Here is a 13,878-nt window from a genome sequence, read left to right as displayed (position 1 = left end):
AACCCAATGTGGAGCCAAATCACTTGCTACTAGGGTCTATTACTTATGGGACCCCCACAGAACCTCAATCCAATGGATCTACATGCCTGACTCTAGGTCAGATCCTGAGATCTTTTATCCAAAGATATGATTGACTGAAGCCTTAAGGGGATTGTCAGAGATTTCCACAAAATACTGCCCCTGGTAGAATTGACTAAAATTTCTCAGTAGTGCAGCCTCAGGCTTTAAGCCTGTAATTCTAAATCAATAACATCTCAGCCTAGAACGAAGATATTAAGAATGGTTTTCACAAATGGGCCATTTATTCAGGTCAACCTCTTTTAACCCTCGACTAGGGATGCCACCAGGCAGGTAGACCACCGGCCCAGACACTGGGAGGCCGGAAAAGTAAAATATTTTTACCGGCAGTAGGAGGTTGTTGTATTTTTTTATAATAAGTGGGCACAGTCAGGTGATTTTGTATTAGGTAGTCCTCCTTTGCTAGGCCGCCCAGCCCTAGGATTGTCAGCAGTCCAGGACTAGCTCAAGAGCAGATGGCGGAGTTACAATCATCGTCTGTCTGAGGTTCCTGGATCTAAGTAACAAATCCAACTTATCGTGACTTTACGTCCCCAAAACCACACCCCTGGTTTACAAACATTGGGGTATATTTACATCTGCCGTTTTTGTGGTGGTTGCGCTAAAAACCCGGCATGTGTAAATACACCCTGAACCGGACTGGTATTTTCGGGTGGAAAAGGCGGCAACCCCACGTATAGCGCATATTTTTTCTATACAATTTCTCAAGGAATTTATATGTTTTGCATACAGGATGCCAGTCACAACTGGGGCAGGTGCTTCATAAGACGAGTTCCAAGCAAGGAAGCCGTATGCAGACGACAAGTAATATATTATACATGAGACACGGGACCACGAGTGCAAATAACCTGGACAACCCGAGTAGTAGGAGGTGGGCGACTTCTCTAGTTAGCAAACCTAAAACCGAAACTCTTCTAATATACCACGTATACGGCATTACGAAATGCTCGCCATCATGTGTGAACCGTTCCAGATCAGAACAATCTATGGGACCAGAAGACTTTTACTGTCAATGGCTGGGGGGGGGGGGGGGTTAATACGATATGGACTATAGGGACTACCCATCATTCATGGGCTTTGACTTCTGGGAAGTTAAATTAGTCATGTTTAGTTTTTGCAACTAGTCCTACTGTCCCCGAAATAAGGGGCATCAGAGAGGTATAGTATATCAGTCCGCCACCTCTCCTGCCTCGATGAGGTTTAACATGCAAGGTCAGCTAATCCTAAAGTACATGTCAGTTCTGTGCCCTCAAATCAGTGCCCGATTTGGGAAAAGCCCTTTTGGTGCCATAATCAGTGCCTTGATGAGTGCTAGCCGCAGTATCTCCATGCAGTTTATGAATCAGTGCCCTGTGCCACGCCAAGACTCAAAACCATGGTAAATTCCCCCCTTACTATTCCATGCCAATGGGGGCCAACTATGGTGCTCTCCCAAAGCATACTAGCCAATGTGTGCCTATAAATATCAGCCCAAGTGCCCCATCATTGCTCATCATGACTGGGCTGTAAATCTACAGGGTTTTACACTTTTTCGTAAAGACAGGACAAATAGGAAAGGTGGTGGTGTATGTCTGTATGTGAGAAGTGATATGAAGGCGAGTGTGAAAGAGACAATAGTGGGTGAAGACTGTGAGGAGGTTGAAACCTTGTGGGTGGAACTAGAAAGGGAGGTAAACACTGAAAAAATTACTTTTGGTGTAATCTATAGACCCCCCAATATAACTGAGGAGATGGAAGGTCAGCTATATAAACAGATGGAGCGGGCTGCACAGGCGGGTACTGTAGTGATAATGGGAGATTTTAATTTCCGGGATATTAATTGGTGTCATGGTTCGGCTTCAACTGCAAAGGGGAGACACTTCCTCAACCTGTTGCAGGAAAATTTTATGGGCCAGTTTGTGGAAGACCCGACTAGAGGTGAAGCTCTGTTGGATCTGGTCATTTCTAATAATGCAGATCTTGTTGGGAATGTCAATGTTCGTGAAAACCTCGGTAACAGTGATCATAATATAGTTACATTTTACCTATACTGTAAAAAACAAACGCAGGCTGGGAGGGCAAAAACATTTAATTTTAAGAAAGCCAATTTCCCCAGGATGAGGCTGCAATTCAGGATATGGACTGGGAAGAACTAATGTCAAATAGTGGAACAAATGATAAATGGGAGATTTTCAAATCTACTTTGAGTTATTATAGTGCAAAATTTATTCCTACAGGTAATAAGTATAAACGACTCAGATTAAACCCCACATGGCTTACACCTTCTGTGAAAGGGGCAATACATGACAAAAAAAGGGCATTTAAAAAATACAAATCTGAGGGTACAGCTGTAGCCTTTGTAAAATATAAAGAGCTTAATAAAATATGTAAAAATGTAATAAAATTAGCAAAAATACAAAATGAAAGGCAGGTGGCCAAGGATAGTAAAACAAATCCTAAAAAATTCTTCAAGCATATAAATGCAAAAAAGCCAAGGTCTGAACATGTAGGACCCCTAGATAATGGTAATGGGGAGTTGATCACAGGGGATCAAGAGAAGGCAGAGTTACTAAATGGGTTCTTTAGCTCTGTATATACAACAGAAGAAAGAGCAGCTGATGTAGCCGGTGCCAGTGCTGAGGAGCTGATGTAGCCGGTGCCAGTGCTGAGGAGCTGATGTAGCCGGTGCCAGTGCTGTTAATATATCAGTTGATATACTGAATTGGATGAATGTAGAGATGGTCCAAGCTAAATTAAATAAAATAAATGTGCACAAGGCTCCAGGACCAGATGGGTTACACCCTAGAATTCTTAAAGAGCTTAGTTCAGTTATTTCTGTCCCCCTTTTCATAATATTCAGAGAATCCCTAGTGACTGGTATAGTGCCAAGGGACTGGCGCAGGGCAAATGTGGTGCCTATTTTCAAAAAGGGCTCTAGGTCTTCCCCGGGTAATTATAGACCAGTAAGCTTAACATCCATCGTGGGGAAAATGTTTGAGGGGCTATTGAGGGACTATATACAGGATTATGTGACAATAAATAGCATTATAAGTGACAGCCAGCACGGTTTTACTAAGGACAGAAGTTGTCAAACTAACCTAATCTGTTTTTATGAAGAGGTGAGCAGAAGTCTAGACAGAGGGGCCGCTGTGGATTTAGTGTTTTTGGACTTTGCAAAGGCATTTGACACTGTCCCCCATAGACGCCTAATGGGTAAATTAAGGACTATAGGTTTAGAAAATATAGTTTGTAATTGGATTGAGAATTGGCTCAAGGACCGTATCCAGAGAGTTGTGGTCAATGATTCCTACTCTGAATGGTCCCCGGTTATAAGTGGTGTACCCCAGGGTTCAGTGCTGGGACCACTATTATTCAACTTATTTATTAATGATATAGAGGAAGGGATTAATAGCACTATTTCTATTTTTGCAGATGACACCAAGCTATGTAATATAGTTCAGACTATGGAAGATGTTCATGAATTACAGGCAGATTTAAACAAACTAAGTGTTTGGGCGTCCACTTGGCAAATGAAGTTTAATGTAGATAAATGTAAAGTTATGCATCTTGGTACCAACAACCTGCATGCATCATATGTCCTAGGGGGCGCTACACTGGCGGATTCACTTGTTGAGAAGGATCTGGGTGTACTTGTAAATCATAAACTCAATAACAGCATGCAGTGTCAATCAGCTGCTTCAAAGGCCAGCAGGATATTGTCGTGTATTAAAAGAGGCATGGACTCGCGGGACAGGGATGTAATAATGCCACTTTACAAAGGATTAGTGAGGCCTTATCTAGAATATGCAGTTCAGTTCTGGGCTCCAGTTCATAGAAAGGATGCCCTGGAGTTGGAAAAAATACAAAGAAGAGCAACGAAGCTAATAAGGGGCATGGAGAATCTAAGTTATGAGGAAAGATTGAAAGAATTAAACCTATTTAGCCTTGAAAAAAGAAGACTAAGGGGGGACATGATTAACTTATATAAATATATTAATGGCACATACAAAAAATATGGTGAAATCCTGTTCCTTGTAAAACCCCCTGAAAAAACAAGGGGGCGCTCCCTCCGTCTGGAGAAAAAAAGGTTCAAGCTGCAGAGGCGACAAGGCTTCTTTACAGTGAGAACTGTGAATTTATGGAATAGCCTACCGCAGGAGCTGGTCACAGCAGGGACAGTAGACACCGCAGGAGCCGTCACAGCAGGGACAGTAGACACCGCAGGAGCCGTCACAGCAGGGACAGTAGACACCGCAGGAGCTGGTCACAGCAGGGACAGTAGACACCGCAGGAGCCGTCACAGCAGGGACAGTAGACACCGCAGGAGCCGTCACAGCAGGGACAGTAGATGGCTTTAAAAAAGGGTTAGATAATTTCCTAGAACAAAAAAATATTAGCTCCTATGTGTAGAAATTTTTCCTTCCCTTTTCCCTTCCCTTGGTTGAACTTGATGGACATGTGTCTTTTTTCAGCCGTACTAACTATGTAACTATGTAACTATGTAATGTGCCCCCATCAATGCTAACCACAACGCTACCATCTGGGGTACCTGGAGTGCCACTATCAATGCCATGCACAGCCAGAAGTCCCTTCTAAAAGAAGTCAAGGTGGCCATACACGTCAGAACGCTCATTTGGCCAACAGCTATTCCTCTCGACTCTGCAAAGTGTACACGTGTTTTCGAAGGGGAAGAGAAAAATAAGCCACGGCAACAAAGAATTGGGCATTATAAAATCCAACAGGCCCGATCGCTCTTTCACCCCAACATCTGCCATCGAGGGAAAGTCGGGACACTCCTATACACCTTAGTTAGTCGCCCGGTTGGCGGGTTTGGACAGACTCATATTTGTATGGGCGTCTTAACTGGTGGTGAAAAGCCACTTGGCCGCAGTCAAGCCAACAGATTCCTTATCTCAGCCTATTTTGCTAATCACATTTAGCAAAAATGTTAGGAAGAGGGTCAGGGGTGATAAATGTCTGGGCCAAAGAGTATTTTACATGTGATGAAGCCTTAACATGGCTCGGAGGTTGCAAAATTTGGGCACAGGCCAGAACATTTGGTGTCAGAAATGTTTTCTCTTTATGGCACAAGAAGACAAATTCGCAAATTCGCAAATTTTACATTTTTTCTCTCATTCTGATCCATTCATCTATGCCGGCTCCTTTGTAACATACCATTTTACCATTTACAGGACTACGAACGTACACTTCAGCGCACTAAACCCGGGTGAAGCCTTCCTGGTCAATGCAGAATGGGGGTTTGGCGGTAATGAACGCAGTCAGAGTTACATCGCTCGCTGTATCCAGAAGTTTCCCACCATGTGTGCTAGAAGGGAGGCCGGAGAACAGCCCATTGCCTGGGCATTAAGTGAGCAGTCTGCAGCAATACGCATGGGGTACACGGAGGGCACCTACAGAGGGCAAGGTGTATTTCGTAATGTAGTCACAAGACTGGCCTCTATAATGGCGTCAAGAGGAGTCCCGATCTATTGTCATATAGCAGCTGACAACGCAAAGAGTCAGACAGCCTGCATGGCGGCGGGATTCTCTCCCGTGGGCAGGTGGCAGCAATGGACCTTTCAGCCATCATAGGAATTCCATTTCATTTGAGAATTGCCATTTCCAATTCCAGACCTGATATTGTCAGTCGGGTCTAACTGCCATGATCAGGGCCGATTTTTATAGAAGTTTCACATTTTGTTCACTGATATATATGAACGTTTTACCCAAAATGCTAAATAATAATTCCATTCAATGCCAACACAATACGGTCAATCAGCTCCCAAATAATACTGCCATACAATACATAATATCTCCATACAGTATCCAAATAATACTAGCATATAGTGCCCACATAAAACAGCCATATATATATATCCCACTCATTACTGCCAATCAACACTTAAATAAAACTGCCGTTCAGTGCCCAAATATCATCACCATACAATGCCTAAATATCACCTGTACACAGTATCCAAATACACAGCGGAGTCCCATTATTCTGAGCAGCAGCTAATATCCAGAGTGACCGCCCTGTGCCGCACTGACAGCAGCTAATCTCCAGAGTAACCGCCGTGTACAGCACTGACAGCAGCTAATATCCAGAGTAACAGCACTGACAGCAGCTAATATCCAGAGTGACCGCCGTGTGCAGCACTGACAGCAGCTAATATCCAGAGTGACCGCCGTGTACAGCACTGACAGCAGCTAATATCCAGAGTGACCGCCGTGTACAGCACTGACAGCAGCTAATCTCCAGAGTAACCACCCTGTACAGCACTGACAGCAGCTAATATCCAGAGTGACCGCCGTGTGCAGCACTGACAGCAGCTAATATCCAGAGTGACCGCCGTGTGCAGCACTGACAGCAGGTAATATCCAGAGTGACCGCCGTGTACAGCACTGACAGCAGCTAATATCCAGAGTGACCGCCGTGTACAGCACTGACAGTAGCTAATATCCAGAGTAACCGCCGTGTACTGCACTGACAGCAGCTAATATCCAGAGTAACCGCCCTGTGCAGCACTGACAGCAGCTAATATCCAGAGTGACCGCCGTGTACAGCACTGACAGCAGCTAATATCCAGAGTGACCGCCGTGTGCAGCACTGACAGCAGCTAATATCCAGAGTAACCGGCGTGTACAGCACTGACAGCAGCTAATATCCAGAGTAACCGCGTGTACAGCACTGACAGCAGCTAATATCCAGAGTAACCGCCCTGTGCAGCACTGACAGCAGCTAATATCCAGAGTAACCGCCCTGTGCAGCACTGACAGCAGCTAATATCCAGAGTAACCGGCGTGTGCAGCACTGACAGCAGCTAATATCCAGAGTAACCGCCGTGTACAGCACTGACAGCAGCTAATATCCAGAGTAACCCCCGTGTACAGCACTAACAGCAGCTAATATCCAGAGTAACCGGCGTGTACAGCACTGACAGCAGCTAATATCCAGAGTAACCGCCGTGTGCAGCACTGACAGCAGGTAATATCCAGAGTAACCGCCGGGTGCAGCACTGACAGCAGCTAATATCCAGAGTAACCGCCGTGTGCAGCACTGACAGCAGCTAATATCCAGAGTAACCGGCGTGTACAGCACTGACAGCAGCTAATATCCAGAGTAACCGCCGTGTACAGCACTGACAGCAGCTAATATCCAGAGTAACCGGCGTGTGCAGCACTGACAGCAGCTAATATCCAGAGTAACCGCCGTGTGCAGCACTGACAGCAGGTAATATCCAGAGTAACCGCCGTGTGCAGCACTGACAGCAGGTAATATCCAGAGTAACCGCCGTGTGCAGCACTGACGGCAGCTAATATCCAGAGTGACCGCCGTGTACAGCACTGACAGCAGCTAATATCCAGAGTAACCGCCGTGTGCAGCACTGACAGCAGCTAATATCCAGAGTAACCGCCGTGTGCAGCACTGACAGCAGCTAATATCCAGAGTAACCGCCGTGTGCAGCACTGACAGCAGCTAATATCCAGAGTAACCGGCGTGTACAGCACTGACAGCAGCTAATATCCAGAGTAACCGGCGTGTACAGCACTGACAGCAGCTAATATCCAGAGTAACCGCCCTGTGCAGCACTGACAGCAGCTAATATCCAGAGTAACCGGCGTGTACAGCACTGACAGCAGCTAATATCCAGAGTGACCGCCGTGTACAGCACTGACAGCAGCTAATATCCAGAGTAACCGGCGTGTACAGCACTGACAGCAGCTAATATCCAGAGTAACCGCCGTGTACAGCACTGACAGCAGCTAATATCCAGAGTAACCGCCGTGTACAGCACTGACAGCAGCTAATATCCAGAGTAACCGCCGTGTGCAGCACTGACAGCAGGTAATATCCAGAGTAACCGCCGTGTGCAGCACTGACAGCAGCTAATATCCAGAGTAACCGCCGTGTACAGCACTGACAGCAGCTAATATCCAGAGTAACCGCCCTGTGCAGCACTGACAGCAGCTAATATCCAGAGTAACCGCCCTGTGCAGCACTGACAGCAGCCAATATCCAGAGTAACCGCCCTGTGCAGCACTGACAGCAGCCAATATCCAGAGTAACCGGCGTGTACAGCACTGACAGCAGCTAATATCCAGAGTAACCGCCGTGTGCAGCACTGACAGCAGCTAATATCCAGAGTAACCGCCGTGTACAGCACTGACAGCAGCTAATATCCAGAGTAACCGGCGTGTACAGCACTGACAGCAGCTAATATCCAGAGTGACCGCCGTGTACAGCACTGACAGCAGCTAATATCCAGAGTGACCGCCGTGTGCAGCACTGACAGCAGCTAATATCCAGAGTAACCGGCGTGTACAGCACTGACAGCAGCTAATATCCAGAGTAACCGGCGTGTACAGCACTGACAGCAGCTAATATCCAGAGTGACCGCCGTGTGCAGCACTGACAGCAGCTAATATCCAGAGTAACCGCCCTGTGCAGCACTGACAACAGCCAATATCCAGAGTAACCACCGCGTGCAGCACTGACAGCAGCTAATATCCAGAGTAACCGGCGTGTACAGCACTGACAGCAGCTAATATCCAGAGTAACCGCCGTGTGCAGCACTGACAGCAGCTAATATCCAGAGTAACCGCCGTGTACAGCACTGACAGCAGCTAATATCCAGAGTGACAGGCGTGTGCAGCACTGACAGCAGCTAATATCCAGAGTAACCGCCGTGTACAGCACTGACAGCAGCGAATATCCAGAGTAACCGGCGCGTGCAGCACTGACAGCAGCTAATATCCAGAGTAACCGCCGTGTACAGCACTGACAGCAGCTAATATCCAGAGTAACCGCCCTGTACAGCACTGACAGCAGCTAATATCCAGAGTAACCGGCGTGTGCAGCACTGACAGCAGCTAATATCCAGAGTAACCGGCGTGTACAGCACTGACAGCAGCTAATATCCAGAGTAACCGCCGTGTACAGCACTGACAGCAGCTAATATCCAGAGTAACCGGCGTGTGCAGCACTGACAGCAGCTAATATCCAGAGTGACCGCCGTGTACAGCACTGACAGCAGCTAATATCCAGAGTGACCGCCGTGTACAGCACTGACAGCAGCTAATATCCAGAGTAACCGCGTGTACAGCACTGACAGCAGCTAATATCCAGAGTAACCGCCCTGTGCAGCACTGACAGCAGCTAATATCCAGAGTAACCGGCGTGTACAGCACTGACAGCAGCTAATATCCAGAGTAACCGCCGTGTACAGCACTGACAGCAGCTAATATCCAGAGTGACCGCCGTGTGCAGCACTGACAGCAGCTAATATCCAGAGTAACCGGCGTGTACAGCACTGACAGCAGCTAATATCCAGAGTGACAGGCGTGTGCAGCACTGACAGCAGCTAATATCCAGAGTAACCGCCGTGTACAGCACTGACAGCAGCGAATATCCAGAGTAACCGGCGCGTGCAGCACTGACAGCAGCTAATATCCAGAGTAACCGCCGTGTACAGCACTGACAGCAGCTAATATCCAGAGTAACCGCCCTGTACAGCACTGACAGCAGCTAATATCCAGAGTAACCGGCGTGTGCAGCACTGACAGCAGCTAATATCCAGAGTAACCGGCGTGTACAGCACTGACAGCAGCTAATATCCAGAGTAACCGCCGTGTACAGCACTGACAGCAGCTAATATCCAGAGTAACCGGCGTGTGCAGCACTGACAGCAGCTAATATCCAGAGTGACCGCCGTGTACAGCACTGACAGCAGCTAATATCCAGAGTGACCGCCGTGTGCAGCACTGACAGCAGCTAATATCCAGAGTAACCGGCGTGTACAGCACTGACAGCAGCTAATATCCAGAGTAACCGGCGTGTACAGCACTGACAGCAGCTAATATCCAGAGTGACCGCCGTGTGCAGCACTGACAGCAGCTAATATCCAGAGTAACCGCCCTGTGCAGCACTGACAGCAGCTAATATCCAGAGTAACCGCCGTGTACAGCACTGACAGCAGCTAATATCCAGAGTAACCGCGTGTACAGCACTGACAGCAGCTAATATCCAGAGTAACCGCCCTGTGCAGCACTGACAGCAGCTAATATCCAGAGTAACCGGCGTGTACAGCACTGACAGCAGCTAATATCCAGAGTAACCGCCGTGTACAGCACTGACAGCAGCTAATATCCAGAGTGACCGCCGTGTGCAGCACTGACAGCAGCTAATATCCAGAGTAACCGGCGTGTACAGCACTGACAGCAGCTAATATCCAGAGTAACCGGCGTGTACAGCACTGACAGCAGCTAATATCCAGAGTAACCGCCCTGTGCAGCACTGACAGCAGCTAATATCCAGAGTAACCGCCGTGTGCAGCACTGACAGCAGGTAATATCCAGAGTAACCGCCGGGTGCAGCACTGACAGCAGCTAATATCCAGAGTAACCGCCGTGTGCAGCACTGACAGCAGCTAATATCCAGAGTAACCGGCGTGTACAGCACTGACAGCAGCTAATATCCAGAGTAACCGCCGTGTACAGCACTGACAGCAGCTAATATCCAGAGTAACCGGCGTGTGCAGCACTGACAGCAGCTAATATCCAGAGTAACCGCCGTGTGCAGCACTGACAGCAGGTAATATCCAGAGTAACCGCCGTGTGCAGCACTGACAGCAGGTAATATCCAGAGTAACCGCCGTGTGCAGCACTGACGGCAGCTAATATCCAGAGTAACCGCCGTGTACAGCACTGACAGCAGCGAATATCCAGAGTAACCGGCGCGTGCAGCACTGACAGCAGCTAATATCCAGAGTAACCGCCGTGTACAGCACTGACAGCAGCTAATATCCAGAGTAACCGGCGTGTGCAGCACTGACAGCAGCTAATATCCAGAGTGACCGCCGTGTACAGCACTGACAGCAGCTAATATCCAGAGTGACCGCCGTGTGCAGCACTGACAGCAGCTAATATCCAGAGTAACCGGCGTGTACAGCACTGACAGCAGCTAATATCCAGAGTAACCGGCGTGTACAGCACTGACAGCAGCTAATATCCAGAGTGACCGCCGTGTGCAGCACTGACAGCAGCTAATATCCAGAGTAACCGCCCTGTGCAGCACTGACAGCAGCTAATATCCAGAGTAACCGCCGTGTACAGCACTGACAGCAGCTAATATCCAGAGTGACAGGCGTGTGCAGCACTGACAGCAGCTAATATCCAGAGTAACCGCCGTGTACAGCACTGACAGCAGCGAATATCCAGAGTAACCGGCGCGTGCAGCACTGACAGCAGCTAATATCCAGAGTAACCGCCGTGTACAGCACTGACAGCAGCTAATATCCAGAGTAACCGCCCTGTACAGCACTGACAGCAGCTAATATCCAGAGTAACCGGTGTGTGCAGCACTGACAGCAGCTAATATCCAGAGTAACCGGCGTGTACAGCACTGACAGCAGCTAATATCCAGAGTAACCGCCGTGTACAGCACTGACAGCAGCTAATATCCAGAGTAACCGGCGTGTGCAGCACTGACAGCAGCTAATATCCAGAGTGACCGCCGTGTACAGCACTGACAGCAGCTAATATCCAGAGTGACCGCCGTGTGCAGCACTGACAGCAGCTAATATCCAGAGTAACCGGCGTGTACAGCACTGACAGCAGCTAATATCCAGAGTAACCGGCGTGTACAGCACTGACAGCAGCTAATATCCAGAGTGACCGCCGTGTGCAGCACTGACAGCAGCTAATATCCAGAGTAACCGCCCTGTGCAGCACTGACAGCAGCTAATATCCAGAGTAACCGCCGTGTACAGCACTGACAGCAGCTAATATCCAGAGTAACCGGCGTGTACAGCACTGACAGCAGCTAATATCCAGAGTAACCGCGTGTACAGCACTGACAGCAGCTAATATCCAGAGTAACCGCCCTGTGCAGCACTGACAGCAGCTAATATCCAGAGTAACCGGCGTGTACAGCACTGACAGCAGCTAATATCCAGAGTAACCGCCGTGTACAGCACTGACAGCAGCTAATATCCAGAGTGACCGCCGTGTGCAGCACTGACAGCAGCTAATATCCAGAGTAACCGGCGTGTACAGCACTGACAGCAGCTAATATCCAGAGTGACAGGCGTGTGCAGCACTGACAGCAGCTAATATCCAGAGTAACCGCCGTGTACAGCACTGACAGCAGCGAATATCCAGAGTAACCGGCGCGTGCAGCACTGACAGCAGCTAATATCCAGAGTAACCGCCGTGTACAGCACTGACAGCAGCTAATATCCAGAGTAACCGCCCTGTACAGCACTGACAGCAGCTAATATCCAGAGTAACCGGCGTGTGCAGCACTGACAGCAGCTAATATCCAGAGTAACCGGCGTGTACAGCACTGACAGCAGCTAATATCCAGAGTAACCGCCGTGTACAGCACTGACAGCAGCTAATATCCAGAGTAACCGGCGTGTGCAGCACTGACAGCAGCTAATATCCAGAGTGACCGCCGTGTACAGCACTGACAGCAGCTAATATCCAGAGTGACCGCCGTGTGCAGCACTGACAGCAGCTAATATCCAGAGTAACCGGCGTGTACAGCACTGACAGCAGCTAATATCCAGAGTAACCGGCGTGTACAGCACTGACAGCAGCTAATATCCAGAGTGACCGCCGTGTGCAGCACTGACAGCAGCTAATATCCAGAGTAACCGCCCTGTGCAGCACTGACAGCAGCTAATATCCAGAGTAACCGCCGTGTACAGCACTGACAGCAGCTAATATCCAGAGTAACCGGCGTGTACAGCACTGACAGCAGCTAATATCCAGAGTAACCGCGTGTACAGCACTGACAGCAGCTAATATCCAGAGTAACCGCCCTGTGCAGCACTGACAGCAGCTAATATCCAGAGTAACCGGCGTGTACAGCACTGACAGCAGCTAATATCCAGAGTAACCGCCGTGTACAGCACTGACAGCAGCTAATATCCAGAGTGACCGCCGTGTGCAGCACTGACAGCAGCTAATATCCAGAGTAACCGGCGTGTACAGCACTGACAGCAGCTAATATCCAGAGTAACCGGCGTGTACAGCACTGACAGCAGCTAATATCCAGAGTAACCGCCCTGTGCAGCACTGACAGCAGCTAATATCCAGAGTAACCGCCGTGTGCAGCACTGACAGCAGGTAATATCCAGAGTAACCGCCGGGTGCAGCACTGACAGCAGCTAATATCCAGAGTAACCGCCGTGTGCAGCACTGACAGCAGCTAATATCCAGAGTAACCGGCGTGTACAGCACTGACAGCAGCTAATATCCAGAGTAACCGCCGTGTACAGCACTGACAGCAGCTAATATCCAGAGTAACCGGCGTGTGCAGCACTGACAGCAGCTAATATCCAGAGTAACCGCCGTGTGCAGCACTGACAGCAGGTAATATCCAGAGTAACCGCCGTGTGCAGCACTGACAGCAGCTAATATCCAGAGTAACCGGCGTGTACAGCACTGACAGCAGCTAATATCCAGAGTAACCGCCGTGTGCAGCACTGACGGCAGCTAATATCCAGAGTGACCGCCGTGTACAGCACTGACAGCAGCTAATATCCAGAGTAACCGCCGTGTGCAGCACTGACAGCAGCTAATATCCAGAGTAACCGCCGTGTGCAGCACTGACAGCAGCTAATATCCAGAGTAACCGCCGTGTGCAGCACTGACAGCAGCTAATATCCAGAGTAACCGGCGTGTACAGCACTGACAGCAGCTAATATCCAGAGTAACCGGCGTGTACAGCACTGACAGCAGCTAATATCCAGAGTAACCGGCGTGTGCAGCACTGACAGCAGCTAATATCCAGAGTAACCGCCGTGTACAGCACTG

The 13,878-nt window shown here is 48.8% G+C and overlaps 1 protein-coding gene across 1 annotated transcript in view; it reads left to right on the top strand.

Annotated features, from left to right (window-relative positions):
• LOC142664030 (glycine N-acyltransferase-like) overlaps positions 1–5,823 on the top strand; it is a 17,049-nt gene extending 11,226 nt beyond the window's left edge. The window contains exons 5-6 of the mRNA XM_075842916.1: positions 811–949; positions 5,250–5,823. Coding sequence (XP_075699031.1) covers positions 811–949; positions 5,250–5,649 — 539 coding nt within the window. The 3' untranslated portion in view covers positions 5,650–5,823. The remainder of the gene's footprint in view (positions 1–810; positions 950–5,249) is intronic.
• The last annotated feature ends 8,055 nt before the right edge of the window (positions 5,824–13,878 follow it).

The sequence above is a fragment of the Rhinoderma darwinii genome, chromosome 11, assembly GCF_050947455.1.
Source record: "Rhinoderma darwinii isolate aRhiDar2 chromosome 11, aRhiDar2.hap1, whole genome shotgun sequence".
Taxonomy (NCBI): domain Eukaryota; kingdom Metazoa; phylum Chordata; class Amphibia; order Anura; family Rhinodermatidae; genus Rhinoderma; species Rhinoderma darwinii.
The sequence above is the reverse complement of the archived record's forward strand: the minus strand, read 5'-3'. Positions and strand labels throughout refer to the sequence as shown.